The sequence below is a fragment of the Festucalex cinctus genome, chromosome 6 (genome assembly GCF_051991245.1).
Source record: "Festucalex cinctus isolate MCC-2025b chromosome 6, RoL_Fcin_1.0, whole genome shotgun sequence".
Lineage (NCBI taxonomy): Eukaryota > Metazoa > Chordata > Actinopteri > Syngnathiformes > Syngnathidae > Festucalex > Festucalex cinctus.
In genome coordinates, this window is record NC_135416.1 from 7,176,028 (window position 1) to 7,198,671 (window position 22,644).

Consider the following 22,644-nt stretch of genomic DNA (forward strand, 5'->3'; position numbering starts at 1 on the left):
CAAAATGGTCGCCGCCCCTTTCTTGAAGGAGGCGGCGAGGCGGAGGAGTCCAACGGAGGAGTTGCCTCGCCCTTTCCGCCCCTCACAGCCCAAAGTCAGCGAGCTCTGGCCCGGCGTGCAGGTAACGACAGGAACGCCGACACGAGTCCCGGAAGCAAGCAGACAGGTTGGCCCCAGGACATTTAGGGTTTTCTGCCAGTAAGTTGAGAACGAGCCTGGCTGGAATTGGAACAAAACTTTTCTCCGTTTTTTTTTTTTTTGTTTTGTTGGGGTTTGTGTTCACCTTTTGTGGGGCGTCGCGGCTTCTACTTTGCGGGAGGTGACACTCAGGTACTCGCAGGTATTGTTTGCTAGCTCGACGACTCCCGTGGATTAACTCGAAGAACGAGCTCAAAGTAACCAACGAAGGTGAGTAGAGTAACTTTCTTCCTCTCGTGTGTTTTATAAATGAACATTTTTTGGGCGTAAGTCGGCGTTTTGTTGTCGTTTGTGTGGAGAACGCGCGTTCGCTTTTTCGTGGCCGTTAGAGGTGTTTTGTACGCGGTGACGAGATGTGTCCCAGTCTCGTCGAAGCACCAGCCCGGAGCCCACTTGCTTCTCCATCTCCAACTCACCACATCCCTCCAGTCAGAGAAGCTGTGATTCGCTCTTTGCAAATATCTTGATTTGCATCTTATGTCGTCTGTTTTTTTGTGTGTTTTTTTAAACTGTTTTGCATAATATTACAGGCTAGCTATAAACCCCATCCACAGTCAACAGGCTTGTTCAGTTGACTAGGATTATTAATTATTTGTCGGGCTAAAATGTGTTGTTTTTGGGCTTTGTTCTCACAATTGAGCAAGAAATTAAGGTGTTGGATTAACTATTTTGAAAAATAATCTAATTGTGACAACACCTTGGGGGCATCATCCGTGTGGGGCCTCATTTTGTGTGCTGGTACACATTGCTGCGACATCAAGTTTGCTTGTCATTCCTCAATGCTCTAACATGCAATTGATATGTCGTTGCAACATCCATCATCACCCCACTCCCTAACCCCACCATCAACAATTTATTAACGTTGTATGAGAAACAGCCGTTCACCCCGCGACACCGAGCGATACAGTGACATGAGCACATCATCATTTGAATATCCGTCTGAGTACTGTATTCTGTCTGCATGTTTTGCTGCACCGTTTGTGATCATATCCATTCATGAAACAGATCTTACATTTGTTTTCCCATCTGTGGCGTTCTGTATTATTATGATAGCGGATTTTCTTATGAAGAAGTTATGTGATTGTTTTAAATGCACAACGTGTCATGTGCTTTTTGCACATCATATCTGTTGTGGATAATCTGATTTAACAGTTTTTAATATTATAGAGGAAAAAAAAAGTATATTTTAAAAAATAGGGCTTTTCTTAACATAAAACGGTGATGGTTTTGAGGTTAGTCATACTATTGCAAGAAGATGTTTTCCCTGAAAAATAGTCAGATCATTTCATCTTTTTAAGATTAAAGTCATAATTTACAAGAAAGATGTATATTTTAAAGACTAACAAATATTTTTGAGAAAGTTATCTATGATCAAGATAAGATCTGATATTTTTGAGATTAAATTGTAACGCTAAGGAAATACTCATATTTTACAGAGAAAAATTATAAAAAATTATTTTATTTTCAAGATTAAAACATAATGTTATGATAATAAAGTTGTACATTTATGATAAATATTCACATTTATATTTTTAAATCCAAATAATCTATATTGCACATTTCCTTGCTCTGGCAACACAAACTGCTCCTCTGGAATAAGACTACATGGCAACCGTTTATTTGAAATATACACAATTTTTATCTCATTCTCAAATAATATGCACATTTATTCTTGTAAAATTACAATTAAATTAATCTCTTAGTGTAATATTTATTTTGTTTTCAGCGTGGCCCTAATATTCCTTTGTACCAATGCAATGTAAAAGATTTGATTTAAACAAAATCTACTGATGAATCATTTCTCACTTGACTGATTCATCGGCATCTGAAGAAGTTGACATTTTTTCCAAGAACTTGAGCTGGCTGGAGCGTGTAGAAATATGTGCAAAATTTCCAATCGGCACTTGTACTGACTGACCCAGCTTGAAGCCAGTCTGGCATGATTACCTCAGAACGCCATTCTGCATTTTCTGACGGTTTACCACCCCCAAAGGAGGAAAAAAAAAACAAACGGGAAAAAAAAAATAACAGCCCATATGCAGTTTATGCAGTTATGCCAGTAAACAAAAGAGGACAATGGGGGATCTCCAGCTTTTGTGTTCTTTTTTGCATGCGTGTCTTTTATTACGGTATAAGAAGATTTATGTGTTTGGTTTATGGACTCATAACCGCAGAAATGCAATGCAAATATTATTTTTTTTTAACAATGAGTCTCCATCTTTCCCCTTGTGTAAACTGTAGCAATTCAATTGCTTTATTGTGTCGTGTTCTTACCAACTATCTCCTTAAATCAATTCTCTTTTTTTCAAATGATTGAAAACTAAAATAAAAACATATTTTACAATGTTTTTTTTTTTTTTTTATGAAATTTTAATCCACACAGTTGAATTGCAATAATATATATACGTAAACTGATAACTGTCTCAGTTTACCGTCCCCATAAATCAGCTACGGAGGAGTGCAAAATCATCTGACAGTGATTTAGTTATCATTTAATGGAATAATCAGTAGGATAATGACATGACAGCCTTCATATATTGTATGTTCTCTTAATCGACTGCCCTAGTTATCATTTGTTTTGTTCTTCTCAAGTCTCCTGCTCTTGTGAAGGTTCATTCCCAATGAATCAAGCGCATAAAGTTGGTTTGCATCCGACTTGCCCGTGACGTGTCCGTGCATGTGTCCGGGTGATTCATTGGCTCAAAGGCTACAATAGTACAGATGCTGCTTGCTCAGAGTAGAAGCTTCCTGCCACTCGTGTTTGAGGTGCTACTTGATCTGCGCAAACCCGATCAGAAAATGAACAAAATTAAAAAAACAAAACAAATAGTCTCTGCTTCTAAAAGTTTGCACACCCATGAGGTGTAAATTTTTCCTGCTGAAAAGAATTGCTGTCTCTAGCAAACATGCAGTACGCTTTTTTTTTTTTTTGGGCCCTCTAAGAATGGCGGGAGGAAGAGAAGACTCGGGCGTGGCTGCTTGGCTAATGACGGGTTAGCGTCGCAACTGCTGTTTACTGCCGATGCTCGTTCCCTGCACGCACAAATGGATGCAAGTGATGCATAAAAACGCTAAGTCGTGTGTAGAGCCACAGAAGAAGCGCAGTGACTTTGGAAGCCAGGATTGTTTCACACTCTTGAAATGTTTGCCCTCGTGTCAGCAGATTGGTCACAGCCGGCGATATTGCAGAATTTTGACTTGTCCACTAAGCACGAGGTCACGTTTTGCTGTGTAAAATCAGATCAGCCGTATACCCGTAACATGTCAGAAAAAAAAAAAAAGTTAAAACATTTATTTCCCATGTAAAAGCGAATCTTTGCAAATGTCTTGTGTTGATTATACACAAACATAGTCAGTCTGCTTTCATAGAGAACTTCAGAAATAAGAGAATATTTATGGTTGAAATTTGTAATTACACAATAAGAATACCCCCTCATCAAAAAAAAAAAAAAAAACTCATGCATAACCTGACAACTATGTAAAAAGACTTGGTGGGGCACAGAGAAACCATGTGAGGAAAAGCACCCAAGGGGAGCTCATCCACACTGAGAGTGGATGACAGCCCACGGCCACAGGACAATCCTAGAGACCCCCGGCCCAGATTGATTGCTGTAGGCCCCACACAGGTGTGGAGATAACTTAAAAACCAAACTAAAAAGATGTCTTGAGCCAAATATCAACAGTCTGTGATAATTGTGGTGATCTTTTCTGTTCTATTCTATTCTCTGAAGCCGGAAAACAAATGCATACAAACACAACCCCCTCCTCACTCCCCCAAATTAAATAAACCGTGTTAAGAACTCCATCAACTACATGTTGACAGGGATGGCTCGCATACAGTAAAAAAAAAAAAAGAGAGAATAAAAGTATTAGGCTGCTCAAAAAATACTGTATTTATTTTACTTAAACATAGAATTAATACATAAAGTCGTCTAAATAATACGTTTTGCTTCAGGATAAAACTCTTGTCAACATTTTCCTTTCATTACTGGCTTCTGCTTTGCTCTTTTAACTTATGTTGACACAACAGTAGATGAAGTGTCATGTAAATGTTAGTTGTAGTTGACGGGTATTTCCTTATGTAAGCAGCACTCAAGGTTCTGGGTTCAAAGATCAGCTGATGCGCAGTGTGATGGATTGCTCATCCTCCGATTGTGACAATGGGAGCGTTTGCAGTGTTTCTGGCACTTTCAGATGTGCGCACAATGCAAATACGCATGCACATCCCGTTCATGCAAGCGGCACTCGAAACTCTACACTGCTGCAAGTAGGAGAGTGGAGGAAGCAACTTGAGTGCATTCAAAAGCAATAGTCATGTCAGCTGACGACATGTGCAGTTGACACAAGGGGGTGACCATTTTTGTGACCAGATGACACAGTTGCGTGTCTTAACCTGGGCATAAGCTACACAATAAATTTTGTAGATTAAATGTTATTAAATTTGTTTGGTCCCATTCTAAATAGAGTAAAATTTAGAGATATTCAGAGTAAATTTTACTCTGTATTTTTACTGTGTACGAAGAGAATTTGCCTATACCATGAAAAAAAACCAAAAAAACTATGAAACATTTTTCACTCAGGAATTATAAGTACATTTTGCAAGGAGAGATTTTGACTCAATTTTACTAGTTTATTAAAAAAAAAAAAGTCACTCAAGGGTTGAGGAACAAACCCACAACTTCAGATTGGGAGAGCCAATCCATTCCCTGAGCCATGCCGCTCCTACTGTGTGTGTGTGTGTATGTGTTTGTATATCGTTCATGTCAGCTGGAATCTTCGTAATGCCAAGAGACAAAAAACAATGTTGTTAGCATACAGTAGGAGTGGCATAGCTCAGGTGGTAGAGTGGCAGTCTCCCAAGCTGAAGGTCGTGAGTTGGTTCCTCAACCCTTGTGTAACTTTTTAAAAAAAATTTTTAAATAAACCAGTAGAATTACTCAAATTTCCTTCTAAAATTTACTTTGAAATTCTGAGTGAGAAAACTTTACAAGGTTGTTGTCATAGGTCAATTCTCTTACTACTATTACTTTAAGTCAAATTTACCCTGAATATTTTTGCTCTGTTTCAAGTGTAAATTTTACTCTGTTTAGAGTGGGACCAAATATAGTCTGTTTAGAGTAAGATTTATCCCAAAAAATTTACTGTGTACATTTTTTATTCTTTTTAAATAGGTACGAGAAGAAAAAAAAAAAGCCAGTGTGGAAAGTTCGGGAAAAAAATAACCCTGATCACTGTTTTCCTGACTCGCATGAAGTTGGGTAGACATGTTTGTCATTTCAGATTGCATGAAAAAGTCTGAAGAATCAGTGGCCAAAATTGAACAGAGTCTTCCATTTTAGTTTGAAGCTGCCATTTCCAGAAAATTCTAGGGCCCATACTTTTATTTATTTATTTTTTTGACAAACTCCTACTTGGGAATTGGGCCAAATGAGCCCTAATCGAAAGCAAGTATCATTGAATCGTGTTTGCCGTCTCTGAACTCTGATCATTTTAAATACTGTAGGGGTAAAAGGCTCAGTGGGAAATCTAGTCACGTCTTCGACTTTTCCCTGCCGATGAAGTTTCTGTCAGAAATGGATCAGCAGTTGGCTGCAAATCGCTCATTGTCCTTCTGCTCACGACGCTGAAAACGGGCCCTGATTTAAGGGTGATTCAGCGCCGTGTATGCCCAGCTTTATTTCTATTCTATACTATTTTAACACTGTGTTTGGTAGCAAAAATAATGTTGTACAATGTTGCAAACGTGAGCTCCACTGTTTGATGTTTCTGAATTCTGACCATCACGAACCCCAAGATGTTCGGAACACTTCTGATTCTGGGGGATTTCTTCACATTCTTTCTTTCCAAACCGTTTCAAGTTTGTGGTCCTTAACTGCCTCTCCCGCTCTACATTTTTCTCTTTCTGTTTTTTCGATTTGGCGTCTTCCTCTGCGCAACCCTCAGTAGGAGAGTGGGTCACCGAGGCTGTGTGTGAATGTTTGGCTTGAGATTGTGTTACATAGCTGCATTGTGTAATTGTGAGGTGTGTCTCCGCCGTGGCCGCTCTGCCCTCTCCACAATGGAGACGCGGCAAAATGGCGCGTGTGAGGGAGTGATGGTGACTCGAAAACTAAGGCAGCCTTTTGCAGGTTAGTCATTGCTGTCACTGGAGAGAAGACGTTGGGGTTCAAAGCTTGCAGTTAAAAGTGGAAGTCGCCCTGAAACATTTCTTGACAACAATATGATATATGTGACCTCACTAACATGACATTCGGATTAATATTACATTTGTGGAATATGAGTTACGGAGCAAAATCCAGCCGCGTTTATCCATCTCAAGTGGCAGCCATTTTGCCACTTGCTGTTGCTCAGGGCTCAGACAACGACCAATCACAACTCATCTGTTTTCTGAAGCTGCGCTGTGATTGGGTGTTACCTGAGGCCGAGACATGAGCAACATTGATGTCATCTTCAGTTGACAGCAAGTGGCAAAATGGCCGCCCCCTGACTTGGATAAAAACGGCTGGATTTTGCTTCATAACTCATATTCCACAAATGCAATATTAGTCAAAATGCCGTAATTAGACTAGTGGGGCTGCATAGAACATAATATTGTCGAGAATTTTGGGGGATTGACTTCTCTTTAAAGCAGAAGCCGGTTTTCATGCTCACTTAAATATGTTCTGGTAGACTTGTCGACTTCTGATTTGTTTGGATTTGGGGATAATAATAATTAAAGTCACTGTAATGAGAAAAGAAATGTCTTGTAAAGTTAACATGCTACAAAGAAGAGTTTAACCATGCAAAATTTGAAACATTAAAACATTAGAAGCATTATTTTCTAAATAGATTACCGATAAACAATGTTTAATGTTGTGTTTGTGTGTCCCACAGACGAGCATCGTCGCCCGTGCCGCCGATGGCATGCTGCCCTCCAGGCCATCAGAGAGAATGGCGTCCTAGTGCCGCCGGCGCCGTCCTTCTCACCGTTTGAAAGGCCTCGTCGTTCACTCGCCGCTGTCGTCCGAGCCCAACCGCCGCCAAACCTCCTGGCCGCCATGGATATTGTGACGGACGACATGGAGGGATGCTACTTGAACCGCAGCGTCAAATTTTTCTACATGAAAAGCGGGAAGAACATCAGTGACCACTGGCGCCGCCGTGACTACGTGATTGTCTCGCTGGGCATGACGGTCTGCTTCATCGTCATCTTCTCCAACCTGCTGGTCATCGGGGCCATTTTGAAAAACAGACGCTTCCATTTCCCGATCTACTACTTATTGGGGAACTTGGCTGTGGCAGACCTCTTTTCAGGTACGTCAACTGCTAACATGGTTCCGTGTCGGTGGACTAGCGATGGACAATCAACTTGATCCCTTCTTGGCTAAGTGGAAAATGAACAATTTCTTACTTTTTTAACAACTTTTAATGAGATGGTAGAATCGCTGACTGCTTCCTATTTGTTCAGTGTGGTACACATTTTCTGAACTCCTGTTTCAATGCCTGCACCGTGTTGATCAATGAATATCTGAGGGTACGGAATGGATATGTTGACTCCTTATTGCTGCTAAAAGCGAACAATCAAACAAACAAAAATTTTATTTTTTGGAACTTTTATATGCTATCGAAAATGTGAATTGCATTTCATGAAAATTTTTAAGGTCATGTGATCCACAAGGTCAATTTTGAGGTCAGCTAAAACAAAAGCGCAAAAGGTTATGAAAATATAAACACATTTTCCTAAATTATTTCAGATATGGGAATCCTTTCCAATAAATGCTCTTTTGTCAAGATTGATCCAGTAGTAGATAGAGGAGTTCAAAGGAAGATGGCCATGCCCCTTTTTTACCCCGATTGCCCTAAAATTTTAGATTTAGTATTGTCCCATCACTATTAACAAGTACACCAAGTTTGATGAAAATCAAAATGTGCTTGGTTACAAATTTCAGATTTCTTTGGGCATGTTCTTCAACTGGAATTGCCCCTCTTATTTATCTGACTTGCTTTTACCCTCGCGGCTCCTGAGGTCCTCTGGCAGCGGCCTTTTAACTGTTCCTAAGGTGAGGACCAAGACACGGTGAAGCTGCCTTTAGCCAATATAGTCCTCACCTATGGAATAGCCTGCCGGAGGGCATCAGGTCTGCAGAGAATATTGATGTTTTTAAGAGGAGGCTCAAGACTTTCTTAGTTTGGCATTTGATTGATCTCTTTTCTTTTTAACCCCTTTTATTTATTTAGATATTTTAATTTATATTGTCTTTTTGCTTTTGTTTGTGCCTTTTATTTATTTATTTATTTATTTATTTATTTATTTATTTATTTATTTATTCATTTATTTTTATAGTGTTTAACTGTTTTATGTTAGTGTTTAAATGTTTTCATTTGGTAGTTACTAAGTTTTTAGCTCCGGGTTTTTCTCATGGGGGAGCCTCCACACTGGGAGGGGTGGTTGTTCTCCTGTGGGCGGGCAATTGTCCCGGGGGCCCCTTGGCCCTGGGGAGCTGTGGCTCACTTCAGTCTGTTTGGAGAGGGCCGCGGTCACTCTGTGCCGGCGGTCTCTGGAATGGCATTCCTCCCTGTGGTGGTTGGCCATCATCCCTCTCAGTGTGGATGAACTCCTCGGTGCCTTTCCTCACAGGGTTCTTCTGTGCTCTGCCATGATGTGGTTTGCATGTGTGTCTGTGGGTACGATCATGGGGATATGGGGGGTAGGGATGGCTTTTTCTTTTTGTTGTATTATGGATGTTTTAATTGTTCAGCACTTTGAGTTGCATTTGAATGTATGAAAGTTGCTATATAAATAGTTTGATTTGATTTGAATGTTCAAAATGACATTGCAGTTGCTCAGGTAACCAACCAATCATGGCTCCCCTATTTTCTGATGCTGAGCCGTGATTGGTCGTGACCTGAGCACTGAGCAACTGCATGACATCATTTCTGGTCAACAGCATAATGGCAAAACGACTGCGCCCTGAGATGGATTAAAAACAGGTGGATTTTGCCGCTTAGCTGGTATTTCACTCATGCAATATTCAGGGTGTATACAGTATAACATATCGTGAAGAAAATTGGGGGTTTACGTCCCCATAAAGTGGAAAAAACAAAAAACAAAAGTGGAGGTGAGACGCTGTTGACTTGTGGTCTGTTCTGCAGGCCACACTAAAGTTACAGTTGACGGTTTGACTAACAAATGGTCGCCGCAGCGCACTGCAGCACCTACAGTAGGACGCCGCTTGCACATCTCCGCGTGGTTTTCCACTGGATAACATTTGTCATGTTGCCTTTTAAGGCGCTCGTTCTCACCACTGTCGTGTCAAGTCTATAAATCACACTTGTTAGTTTTTTGGGTTTAAACATGACTCATAATTTCAACATCAAAAGACAGAATCCGATTTTAGGATGGTCATTGGTCGAGAATCTACAGTTGTGAACTAGCTGTAGGCCTCTACTGATAATTGATCCGTCTTGCTTCCTTCCACAGGTGTCTCCTACCTCCACTTGATGTTCCACACAGGTCCGTGGACGATCAACCTGTCCAAGTACCAGTGGTTCGTGCGCCAGGGTCTGATCGACACCAGCCTGACGGCGTCCGTCCTCAACCTCCTGGCGGTGGCCGTGGAGCGCCACCAGACCATCTTCAACATGCAGCTCCACAGCAAGATGAGCACCAGGCGCGTCTTTGTCATCATGATCTTCATCTGGCTGGTGGCCATCGTCATGGGCCTGGTGCCGACCATGGGATGGCACTGCCTGTGCGACCTGGGCAATTGCTCCACCATGGCGCCGCTCTACAGCCGCAGCTACCTGGTGTTCTGGGCGCTCCTCAACCTGCTCACCTTCTCCATCATGGTGGCCGTCTACACTCGCATCTTCTTGTACGTCCGGCACAAGAGCAAGCAGATGTCGCAGCACACCACGCAGATGAGGCACCGGGAGACGGTGCTCAACCTGATGAAGACCGTCTCCATGATCTTAGGTGAGGAACGTTGTTTTGGCTTTTCCTTTCGGCTTGTCCCGCAGCGCCACATCCTTTTCCATCTACGCCTGTCTTCTTCATCCTTGGTCCTCTCTAAAAATTGCCCTCATGTCATCCTTCATTATGTCTATTTATTAGGGCTAGGTATCGAGTCTAATTTTATCAATCGATTCAATTTTGATTCACAGTTCAGTTCGATTCGATTTCGGTTCTCTTCGATTCAAGTTCAATCTGATATTTATTATTTATGGGACATCAATTCTTCCTAAATATTAAAAACTCCACAAACATTATTTCCAAATCAAGGTTTGCAGCGGCAGTAACTGTTTTGAACTAAATTATTTAGTTTATTAATGAAAGTAACGTGTTATAAAATCATTTGTGTTACACAATGACAAAACATTAACATCAGCAGGGTTGAGATGAAAATATTTTCATAATTCGAATTCAATAAATTTAGATATTATTTAAAGATTTAATAAGTCAGGTCTTTCATGAATTTAAGAAAATATGAAAATTCATGTGAAAATAAATTTCAAGAAAACAGTAAAATACAAAAAAAATGGCCTTTTAAAATTAAATTTTCTTATGAATTTATGGGAAAAATGAATATTAAAATAATTGATTCATGGTTTTATGAGTGGATATCAGGCTCGAAAAGGAAAATCAATTCAATATCTATTATTATTATTATTATTATTATTATATATTTTTTTTAGACCCAGCCCAACTATTTATATTTACCTTCTCTTAGGTCTTATCTCAGGGCTGGAATGGCCATCTGGCACACCGGGCAGATGCCTGGTGGGTCAGCCTTTTTTGGGGGGGCCGATCCAGTGCTTTTGAATTATTTTTCTACATTTTACCCCGAGATACTGGCCCCAATTTAGAGGGACCAGTCTGTTAATCAATTTCGAATATACAGTAGCTAGCAAACTGAAAGACTGGTTGTGTTTGTGAAAAAAAATAAATAAAAATAATTCTATTTTTCCAAATGGTTTAGCCCTACTTTATAACCTGCTTTAGTCGCCAAATGCTTGCAGCTCGTAGCATGCCTGCACATGGTATGCCTCCACTTGTTCATCCACAATCTCCCGGCACACGCACTCTCTCACCCCCTCCTCCTCCCGACAACTCCCCTTTGCGAACAATCCCAAAGTACCTCCTCCCCGCCTCACTCCTTACACCGCGTCCGAGCCTCCCCCCCTCCTCTGCCCCTGTTTTGCTTTTCCGACATGACAATAAATTCCTCAAGTTGCTAAAAGTCCCGTTTTGTCTTTTCTGCCGTCGCTCAGGAGCGAGCGCCTGCCACCTCTGGCATGTGAGGGAGGCCAGGAAAACCCTGACGTGCCTCGACAAGGATCTGCATACTTGAGTTACTATGACGCAGTCAAGTGTGTGTGTATGTTGTTTGCGTGTCCCCGGGCCAGAACCTTCTCCAAGTTGACATCTGGCGTGTGACACGCCAAATCAGTCCTTGGCCTCGCGCGTTCCTCAAATTGCTCGTATCGCACTTGGCGCTGTAGCGTGCACGCGTTGTTATCAATTCGCTGAAAGGATTCCTGAGCTGCCCAATCAAGTGTTATGATAATGAAATGTGAGCATGCAGACTAAACTGCGTGTGTGCGTGCGTGCATGTGTGAGAGGAATTTTACAGTACATTCCCGTTCTCCCTTTAGGACCTCCTGCTTCGGACATTCTTCGGCACATCCATCTGTTGTCTTTTTCTCGTTTACCGGCACACTCTATTTGTTCTTTTCCGTTATCTGCTTTGTCGACCCCAAGTTCAAGGACGCTGGGCTGCCTGGGCCAGTATAAATTTCAAAAATAAATACAGTGAAATCAACAGGTTCCTGCTTTTTAAATATTTAATATTCAATAGTACATACATTTATTATATATTCAATTTAAGTTTACGGACTTACATTGATCAATGATCAATTGATCATTGATCATTATTATTATTTTATTTGTGTGCGTCAGGTTCAATTATTCAATAAGGAATAACTTCAACAGGATATACATCATAGCCTGTTAAAATATCGTCATATGTCAGTTTTCTTCTGCATTATAAAATCTAACAAGGAAAAAACGTAATATGAAATAATCATTGACACTTATTGTATCATATCATGAAAATACAGGGCCTGTGCAGGTTCTGATGGGGCCACGATTTGCGTGATTAATCCGTTCCTGGTAATCGGACTAAAACCTAGGCAATATTTAAATCCTATTTATCTATTCCAGACACCCATAAATGTTGACAAAATATACATTTTTTTTTTTTAGAGAACAAATAGCTTTAAATACAAAGACGGTATGCAAGAAATTAGCGATGTTCGATACCACTTTTTTTTTCAGACCGATACTGATACCCAGTACTCACCGATACACATACCAAATACTGATACCGCTACGACATAAAATTCTTCCCAAAAATGACAGATTATTTTAAACAAAGATCCATATATTCCAATATAGTATTTTTCCTTAAAAATATTAAATTAAAGAAATTAATTGCAATTTTCAGTTCCTGTATTTTTTAATTTCTAGTTCATGGTCATAAAGATCAAGAGGGCAGCCATTACTGGTATCGACCACGATCACGAGTACCGATACTTTAGCACCCATACCGATACCTGGTATCAGTACTCGGCTCGCCCATCCCTACAAGAAATATAAATTATGAATTTAATTGAAATGGATGAATGATCACTTTTACTTTTGAATGTGCTTTTAGGCTAAATGCTAAAAATTTGTAGCATTATGGGGGAAAAAATGCCAAATGGAAATCATGCAATGCCTATATAATAAATCATGAAAATTACGAATAAACAATGTTTACATCCTTAATTTTCTAGCGTAGTGGTATGATGTAGGCCAAATACTAAAGAAAAAAAAACTTCTTTTTTTTTCCCCTTGTGCGTGCTCAAATTACCTTGTGGCATTATATGAAAAAAAGTTTTTAGCGTTTAGCCTGCAAGTACATTTGAATGTATTTGCAAATATGTTTAAATAAATACAATCAAAGAATGCAAGCCATTTTTTAATGCTTTAAATAATTTGTATTAATGGCACGGCACCCACACGTGTGGACTGACCAAACGTGTAAATTTTTGAAAAAAGATTCAATTTACCAAATTGTGACTGTGCCATTATTGTTATTTGTTAAGTCTTATATCAGATATGCACAGCATACAAATCAGTGAAGTGACGCGGCATCCCTCTGGCTCCCTCTACAGGCTGGTTTGTGATCTGCTGGACTCCCGGCCTGGTGCTGCTGCTGCTGGACGGCCTGGGCTGTGAAGAGTGCAACGTGCTGCGCTACGAGAAGTACTGCCTGGTGCTAGCCGAGTGCAACTCCCTGGTCAACCCCATCATCTACTCCTTCAGGGACAAGGACATGCGGCGGACCTTCCGCGAGATCCTGTGCTGCCTGTGCTGGCGCGGCGGCGGCGACAAGTCCAGCGCGTCCGGCGTTAACTTCAACACCCTGGACCACGAGGTACCGTCCGAAAGCAACGCAACCGAAGTCACCACTCTCAAAACAAACAGTCGCTAGCCCCTCCCACCCCTTGACCCTGATGACTGTTTGGCCTTTCAGGAACCGCCGAACCACAGTTCTGATTATTTTTTTTGATTTTCTTTAAAACGTGTAAAAGTAACAAATGCAAAGAAAGAAAGCTTTGCACATGTTTTTTTTAAGCGTTTTGATCAACAAATCCAGAATTGGGGAAGGAATGTTCATCTTATCTACACATTCCTCACATATTTTTGTTTTTTTTAAGTCCACATCATTTGATCCCTGTCAGTTTAGCACACATAACAAGTATCTTAATTAGTTTGTGTACCAGTACTTTATTCTTTTAGTGCCGCAAGAGTATATGAGCTCAACCAGGGCCATGTTGAAAAAAAGCTCAATTACTCACAATTTTAAATAATTTGTGAAAGCTGATGAAACTTGGCTCTCTTCTAATGCTAATTGCTGCAAAATGGAAACAGATAGAAATATACTTTTTTTTCCTGATGAAAGAAGAGACTCTAATCTTTCTTTTGATAGGTTCCATGTTTTTATAGCAATAGAACACAATATTCTGTGGGCCTTGCAAAATCAGTCAAAATCCAGTAAAACCGCCGGGAGCGAACGGGACTGCTTCTGTGAAAATGGCCGGGAGCGAATGAGTTAATAATCCAGAAGACAAAACTCGGTTTCATGATTTGAAAATGGCAATGTATCAAATTTGATTTATTGCCCAGCCCTAGTGTAAACCTTCAAAAGATTCTTTAATAATCTGTTGTTTTTTGATTGACTTTTACTTGACTCGTACCCGTATGTCATCAATTGACATAATGGCAAAGAATCTGATTGAATTCATTTTCAACCACATTTGACCTGTGACCTGTGTGACTCATGCAGACATTGGCGTAATCAGCAGTTGTGTGCAGCTTTGTCACTTGTCGAAGCAACTGACAAAATCCCCATTCGTAGCCTTCACACATACTAACGTGTGCCACGTGGGAGCTAACCAAGCGAGCAGTTAGCACCGTGTTGCTTGTGTGTTGTAATTCCATCCTCAGACGTCCCCTTTGGAAACTTTTGACCTCAAAGTGCAACAAAGTGTTGCGTTTGTAGAGCCACACATGCAACAGCGATAAATTCCATTTGGTGAGGAAGCGCAGCTTAATGGAATGCAGAGGTCATCTGTGACTCACCTACGCCGATGGCGTCTTGCTTCGACGGCCCAAGAACAACAACAACTTAATGGTTGTTTTTATTGCATTGCATGCAGCCAAAACACATGTTGCCTTCAAATGTGTCTTTTTATATTTAGCAGAAACACTCAAAGGTTCAACACTAAAATGAACTAGACTTAGTGCAATTTCTGGAGAAATTGCGTGGGAATGCTGAATGCTAATAGCTGAATACTGAGATTTGACTGCATGCTTATGAAGTAAATTGAGAGAGATATTGTGAAATTATGACCTCCTGGTTACTGGACAATGCACTTTACCAACTGTAAAGTGAATCCACCGAGCTGTATCAGACATCGGGGAATGATGATAAAATATGTATAGAAGTGGGCGTGGAAAGTGATACTTAGAAAAGGTTCAATGTCTGTTCCATTGAAATTGAATGTAAATTCAAATTGTAAGTAATGTGGAATCAGATGATATATACCCCTGGAGGTGTCAACTTTTGAAGCCAGTTGAAATTTGCGAACAGCGTAAATTGGAAGTATTATGTGGGAGTTGTTACGCGGCAAAAAGAGTGGAGAATAAAAACCACAATAACATATGTGGTAATGCTTCAGCTTCATCATTCCCACAATAAATATAAATAAAAGTAACCTGGATGAATGTTTTTGCTTTAGCTGGTATTTAGTGTTGAAAAGCGTCGGTGTGGCACCCACGTCCAGATGTGTGCAGATGCTGCGCAGCTGCTCTGATTGGTGTGTTATTGCTGCTTATGTGAAATGGAGTGTCATGCAGTTATAGTTCTGAGCGCATTTTGCTGAAAAGAAACTCCCACAACAAAGCAGGAGAGGGCGCTGTTTCCTCTTTAAAGTGGAGGCGCTGTCATAACGATCCCTCCCATTAGACGTAATAGAAATTGCTTGTGCCAGTGTGTCTTTTTCAAGGGTTGGATAGAAGTTGACCGCTGTACTATTATTGCATTAAAACTATTTTTAAGTCACATAATAGTTTCAACTCTCATACTTTTTATTGTGCTTTTTAAAGCTTATTTTTGTTTTATTCCAAATTGTTTGAGTATTGGGGACTTTGGATGTTTTGGTAGCGCTGTACTCAAAATATAAAAGACTGAACATGATGTAGTTACTCACATAGTCTGTTTTTTTTTTTTTTATGACTAATAGCAGCATGAATGAAAGCGGTATGTCTGTTCTTCATCTTTGACTTTCCATCAATTTGGTTTATACTTCCATTTGTTGTACTTTGTTACAAACCATTTGAAAAATAAATTCACAAATCAGCATCACATTGGAGACGTGTGATGTTCAACCGACTGTGCCATCGAAATCCTGTCCCAGCTTTTCACACAGACGGGGTCCTTCCAGAGATACTAACCTCTCAATGCGGGTCACCTTCACGGCTTCACCCCTCTCGCTCTCTTCTAAACGGCTTTCGCAGTGGCGTGAAACGGCCTTCTGATACGAAGCCAAAACATTGCTGGACTGACTTTGTCACCCATCGTTACTATTATGTGGAAACGGTAGCGACATGAGGCATAAAGGCAGAAAATTTTCATTTTGTTTTTTATGGGCAGTGTGAAAGGGGAATCTGACCTCAAAAGGCAGGAGAATGCCGAGTACCCCTATTTCATGTTCAAGCCATATATTGAGCAGCCACAGAAGGGGGAAAAAAAAAATGGGAAAATATTTTGAACAGACTGTGTAAAAGGGGTTTCTGAACCTACTAAGAACCCCTTTTACACTGACAATAATCTTGCTGACCTTTATTTATCTTGCACTCAATAAATTGCCCCATATATAAAAATTAAAAAATAGTACAACTAATAAAAACGACATTTTAACGTTTGAAAGAATAAACTCTGCTCTAAAGACTGCTTTACAATAACTTAATTGAAACAAAACAAAATAAAATGTTTTAAGAGTAAGTAAGTACTGGTATCGGTCTGGAAAAAAAATTGTTCAACTGGCTAACATGCTCGCCAACTCTCATTCGCTGACCCCCATGTCACTCACCAGGCCTGATCCCGCCCTTTTAAAGCCATACACTCTCAAAGTCACAGATACTACAGTTGAACGTGAGGATAGTGACTCCCAGTGGACAAAAACAATATCTGCAACTCACTAACTCACATAGAGTAGGAAGTTCAACCTGCAATTTTATGCCCTTATAAGCTAGCATCTTTCCACCTTAAAAGGCGGGGTATGAAATCAATCCAGCAATTTCAACCGTATCAGAAAACATCTTAATTTGGAACATTCCTGGGCAACTTTATACCCCCTTCCTGTTTGGTTTGCTGTTTATACAGAACAGCAAGATGGGAAACATGTCGCGTCTGTCTTCACCTTTTCCACTTGGTCTTCAACTAACTTGTTTTCCTCTGCTTTTCTTTTCTTTTTCCTGACCTGGTGTGCCCCCCCCCACTTCCTCCTCCATGCTATCACCCCCCACCCCTCCTCCTCCTTTCCATTACCTCTTCCTGTAGAACTCCAAGTTTCGCGACGTGGAGCTGACGGAGAAGAGCAACGGGGAGCCGCTCATCAGCAAACACTCGGACATGACGTCATCGTCGGAGGGTGGAATTAAAACATAAAACGCGCGCGCGCGCTCGTTCGTGCCTCAAGAATGAAGACGTGCACGTGTTGACGTTTCTTACTTGGAGGTGACAGTTGGCCTGGTCTGGACCTCGTTTCCTGTTTTTACGACCAAACATTTGGACATACTGCAGCACTGCCTGCATGATGGATGCAGAGTGCGTACAAGTTTTTTCTTTTTCTTCTTTTTTTGTTTTTTTTGTCATGTTTGAGCTCCTCAGCAAGCTTTTGCCAGCTTTCTGAGAGGAGGACACAAAAGTAATAAAACCAGCAATATGAGCAAAGAACTACATTTATTCAACTTTTTTAAGCAGTCCACCATCTCAAAATTGAAAGTTATATGCTTTTGTTTGTAGCCAGGAAGTGTTACCTCTAAATTCAAGGACACGTTTGACACTGTGGTTCAGTAGATAAACAAGTTACGAGGAAGTAGACTGATTTTACTTTTAAGATTAAAGTGGCCAAAAGTTTGAGGAAGTGATTCAAAATTTGGTGTACTGAAAATGAAATCGCATGTAGTGCCTAAGGGCTCAGCGACCAATCACGGCTCGCCGCTCGTTTTCCAGGTTCAGTCATGTAGTATTCACAAGCTGAACCCTTGGGTAAGTGGCAGTAAAGACAAAATGGCCGCCCCCTGAGATGGATAAAAATGGGTGGATTTTGCTGCTTAATTCATATTCCACAAATGTAGTATGAAATAAAATGCTGTTTACACAAATAGGGGCAGAGCCAACGTATTGTTAAGACGATTTTGGACTTCTGCTTTAATTAAACAATTTTAAAAGTACATAAAATAAAGTGGTAAATTATATCAAACTGGGAAAATATGTCAAATATTAGAGGGGGGTTAAATTAAAAAAAAAAATTGTTAAAAAATTGGAAAATTAATTGAATATGCGCAACAAGTTTGAAAATGCATTCGGATAAATATGAATGTTATATAGAGAAATATGACATGCAAAAAGTTCGGGGAATAAAATATTTGGAAGAATTTTTTTTTGTCTGAAAATGTAAAACTAATTTATTATTATTATTATTATTACATGCAAAGTAAAATTGCCTTTAGTGGAAGATGCCAAAATTCTGAATAGTTTGTGAAAATTAAACCATTCATATGTAAATTATATGCTAAAATAATCATTTTTAAAAAGTCAGGAAAGTATGGAATTCATCCAGAAATGTGCAAAACAAATCTAATTGGTAAAATGTTGACATTTCAGCAATTTTCTCAGAGGCAGCTATTTTTATGTAACAAGTATGGAGTCCCCTCCCCAATATTTGACAGAATAACGTTGAATCTGCCAATTAATGTGGGGAAAAAAAATAAGATTAGCAGCTGATTAATCAGTTGGGCGCTACTCTACTGTATATATTATATTATTCAATTGTAATAAGAGACTACAAACGTGAAGTGAATGAGGAAAAGGTTACAAAAAACAATTGGAGTCACTGCCAAAACTTGAGTTCATGATCTGCAGTTTGCAGATGTGCATTTATTAGACTGACTTTGTTGTTGTTGTTGTGCCAGTACACAAGAGTGAAACATTACGTCACGCTGGCATATTTCAAAGTAATTACGACGCCATTGAGGAAGTAAATGCAGTGTGTACAAGCATAGCATTTAAGGGCATTTTCTGTTCATTTTTTTTTTTTTTTTTTTTTTTTTATGACTGTGATGTCATTAAATATTTCTCCCTTGCTTGGAATGATGTCACATCCTTTTGTTTGGGTCCACATGAGGAAGTCTTAATACTTGCTCCTGTCCCGCATCCTTCCCGCTTCCTTCCGTCGATCGTCCACGGACTCCCTGCCCGCGCGGCCTCCGGACAGTCTTCTCAGCCATACCGGCATGGTGAATCTGTCGCGGTCCGACGTGACCCTCCGCGGTTTCAGCTGGTACAGCGGCTCCATCATCTTCTTGCGCCTCCTCTTGCGCATGGCTGACCTGAAGGGAGCCAGCGCTCGCCTCATGGGTGACCTCCTCTTCCGGGACAAGACGCCTTTGGAGGAGGAGCCGCCCATCACCGCGTGACCTGTTGGAAACATGGCAAGTACTGAAAAATTCATCGTTTGCTCGACAGTTTCTAAGAGGGATTCATGCAAGGGCGGAGCTACACAGCAAAAATTAGTGTTAAGTTTTCATGGTTACATTTTTGGGAGTTGATTGGATAACTGCACGGAGGCAAAATATTTTTAACACTTACACACTAGCGTAGTGTAAAATCAACACTAGGTAGTGTTGACTAATGTTAAATTAACTCCTCAGTATGTGGTGGAAGATTTTGATCATCAGGATTCTATATTGTGGATAACAGTGGTCAACTTTTTTTTTAACTAAATTATTTAATCAGAAATACAAGTAAATTTTTCTAGATTAATTTTAATGCACTGATCTGCCCTCTTTTGTTTTTCTTTTTTTTTTTTCCCGAGTGCATCAGGTTTTCTTAATTGTAATAATATATCCTTGCGGCTCTTTGAAAAACAGTTCTGTACATTTTTCCCCCCATTTTTTGTTTGTTTTTGTTTTTGTGATGAAAATGAATGCAGACATAAATATTTTTCACATTTGAAATACACTTGTGTCCATTTTTTCCCCATTTCTTAATATGTTTTTGAGATGAAACTGAATGCAGACATCCCAAAAACCTAAAATAATAATAATAATAATAATAATAAAATGGACATAAGTATTTTTCACATTTAAAAAACACTTGTGTCCATTTTTTTCCCATATATTTATTTAGGATGAAACTGAATGCAGACATCCCCAAAAACCTAACAAAAAAAATAAAAATAAAGAAAGAAAAATGGACGTCAGTATTTTTCACAAACTCTGGTGTCCATTTTTTCCCAATTTTTTTTAAATATGTTTTTGGGATGAAACTGAATGCAGACATCCCAAAAACCTAAAAAAAAAAAAAAAAAAAAAAAAAAAAAAAAAATGGACTTAAGTATTTTTCACAAACACATGTCCATTATTTTCCCATTTTGATCTTTTTGGGATGAAACTGAATGCAGATATCCCAAAAACATTTCAAAAATGGAAAAGAAATTGATGTGTTTTTCCACATAGCAGCGACGATTTATGAAGGGTGAGCAACAGGTGGGATTGCCCCCCGATAAAAAAAAAAAAAAAAAAAAAAAAAATCACCATAGGGCAAACTTTATCAAAATGACAATGCTTTGTAATCTATATTACAAGCCTTCATTGGTCAAACTTTAAAAAAAAACATAAATAAATAAACTGAAAATATGTCAAAAACCTGACCGAAGATTTATGTCCATCCAGTGTTGAGAAACAACTGCAAACTATACGATAACACCAGGTTTAATTGACACTTCCCTAACAAAAAAATGAACATTTTGAGTCATTCTGGATGCACCGCTTATATTTTGTCATTATGCATACCTAGAAGATTTTAAATATCTTCCAAAAGTACGTTAAAAAAATATATATAAATGTTTCGTCGACACAAGCCGATACAGCTGTCACAAATGTTTTTTTGTTTTGTTTTTGTTCGTCGTCGTTTTACCTTGAGCATGGTCGAAGTATGCGATGTCCTCTTCCACGTTCAAGACGTGATCTGCACGTCCATAAGACGTCTAATGTTTAGTGAGTTAAATCCAGTCTGACTTTGAACATGTTTGTTATGTGAGACGCGTTTAATTCTTCCTTTTGTCAAGGAGCTACCAAAAAAAGTGAAATAAGCTAAACAGGTTGTGTTACATTCTTATTGGCTGACAACTCCCCCTTGTTAAGCTTGTATGCACCATTCATTATATGATGGTATAAATTATTCTGTGGTCACCTGTAAATGGCATTTTATTGACTGGCGTTGTTGCCGCAAGGGTCATGTTTTGCTCAAGTGCGCCCTCGTGTGGCAGCAAAGGGAACTGCTGAATAGGAATGACAACCTGAACACATGCAACCATAAACATTTTCGTCATGTTTTATATCCTGATGGAATGTTGTAATGTGGCTACCAAATTACTGATACATTTGACTTTTATTTTATATGCATTTCAAGTTTACATATCTTGTTTTCTGGTTCTTACATCTTATTCACTGTTTTTTTGTTGGTTTGTTTTTTTAATCAATGAACTTTATTTTTAAATGTACACACCTGAAAAATATTGACCATTAAATGGTTTTATTTATGTGAATTTGGTCAAATGTAATATTATTTTAATATATATTCAATTATTAGTTTTTTTTTTTTTAAGATTTTAACAGTTGTATTTTGTTGCATTTTTAAGACTTTACTTTGTAGTGAATCTGTATTTTATTTATTTTATGATTTAAATGGTGTTGACCAGCAACTGTTTTACAATTGTTTTTTTTTTTTTTTCTCTTATTTTTTTTTAATACTTCAAAGAGGAAAAAGTAGATAAATGCCCCATCATTGAATAAGTGCCACATACTGGTTTCATTTATTCGTGAATTCCCCGCCTCAGGTTATTTATCTCTTCTTCTTCCTTTAACACGCTTTCTGTGAAAACATTGTTGGATTTTGCATATATGCGGATTTTTGCTATTCGCGGTCGGCCTGGTCCTATATATATCCCGCGAATATCGGGTCGCATTACAGTACAGGCTATATTGTTTTTCAGGTCAATTAAATAAAAAAAAAAAAGAAGTTTTTTTTGTTCTTTTTCTTTACGCCTTTATTATTTTCTTCTTTTTTTGTGAAATCACATTGGGATAATATGGTGATGCAGGGAGGCGTCATGAGAAAAATTGATTGGCCGTGATGATTCACTCTTCTGCCTGTTTACATCACGAGATCCTCCATCTTCCTCCTCCTCCTCCCTCTCTCCCTCCTCCATCATCCATCCCTCCTCCTCCCTCCATCTTCCTCCTCCTCCTCCTCTTCTTCTTCTTCCTCCTGCCGGTGCTCCGTGCGCCTCAGCGCGGCCATGGTGGACTCCGGAGCCGGCGGCGAGGCCACGACGACGTCGACGAGGAAGCCCTTCTCGGTACCGGAGATCCCCCCTCTGGACCGGTGCGACTTCGGCCGCGCCAAGATCCGCGCCAGCGTGCGTTGGCTGCTGTGCAAGTCTTACGGCTGTGCAGGTAAGCTCCATCACTACATGCGTGTGCTTGGGTGGGGCGTTCCGAGGATAACCCGACCGGCTTCGGGAGGCCTTTTTGCGGCTGTGCGTGCATGTGTGCTCTCCCTTTCCATC

General features: G+C 39.7%; 2 protein-coding genes and 1 long non-coding RNA gene across 14 annotated transcripts in view; 2 read left to right on the top strand and 1 right to left on the bottom strand.

Moving 5' to 3' along the window:
* On the top strand, positions 1-19,069 carry lpar2b (lysophosphatidic acid receptor 2b). Of its 3 annotated transcripts, XM_077523353.1 has the most exons (6): positions 1-408; positions 7,072-7,491; positions 9,659-10,153; positions 13,396-13,486; positions 13,547-13,658; positions 17,349-19,069. In XM_077523353.1, the coding sequence occupies exons 2-6, from the start codon at positions 7,236-7,238 to the stop codon at positions 17,454-17,456; spliced, it is 1,062 nt and encodes a 353-aa protein (XP_077379479.1). In that variant the 5' UTR covers positions 1-408; positions 7,072-7,235; the 3' UTR covers positions 17,457-19,069. The 3 variants fall into 3 exon arrangements, with proteins under 3 accessions (XP_077379479.1, XP_077379476.1, XP_077379477.1); XM_077523350.1 differs by having other exon boundaries at positions 2-408; positions 13,396-13,658; XM_077523351.1 differs by having other exon boundaries at positions 2-198; positions 13,396-13,658.
* The window catches only part of LOC144020174 (uncharacterized), a 19,631-nt gene continuing 15,903 nt past the window's right edge, over positions 18,917-22,644 (bottom strand). Inside the window, exons 1-2 of one of the 2 annotated variants that reach the window (XR_013283816.1) lie at positions 20,991-21,136; positions 18,917-19,490 (exon numbers count right to left, since the gene is read on the bottom strand). This is a non-coding gene — a long non-coding RNA (uncharacterized LOC144020174). Of the gene's footprint in view, positions 19,491-20,990; positions 21,137-22,644 lie in introns of those variants that run through there. The other variant, XR_013283817.1, reaches the window with a different exon arrangement.
* Positions 22,257-22,644, top strand: part of LOC144020171 (calmodulin-regulated spectrin-associated protein 3-like) — a 17,460-nt gene continuing 17,072 nt past the window's right edge. For all 9 annotated transcript variants that reach the window (XM_077523339.1, XM_077523348.1, XM_077523344.1 and 6 more), the window contains exon 1: positions 22,257-22,531. In XM_077523339.1, coding sequence (XP_077379465.1) covers positions 22,375-22,531 — 157 coding nt within the window. In that variant the 5' untranslated portion in view covers positions 22,257-22,374. The remainder of the gene's footprint in view (positions 22,532-22,644) is intronic.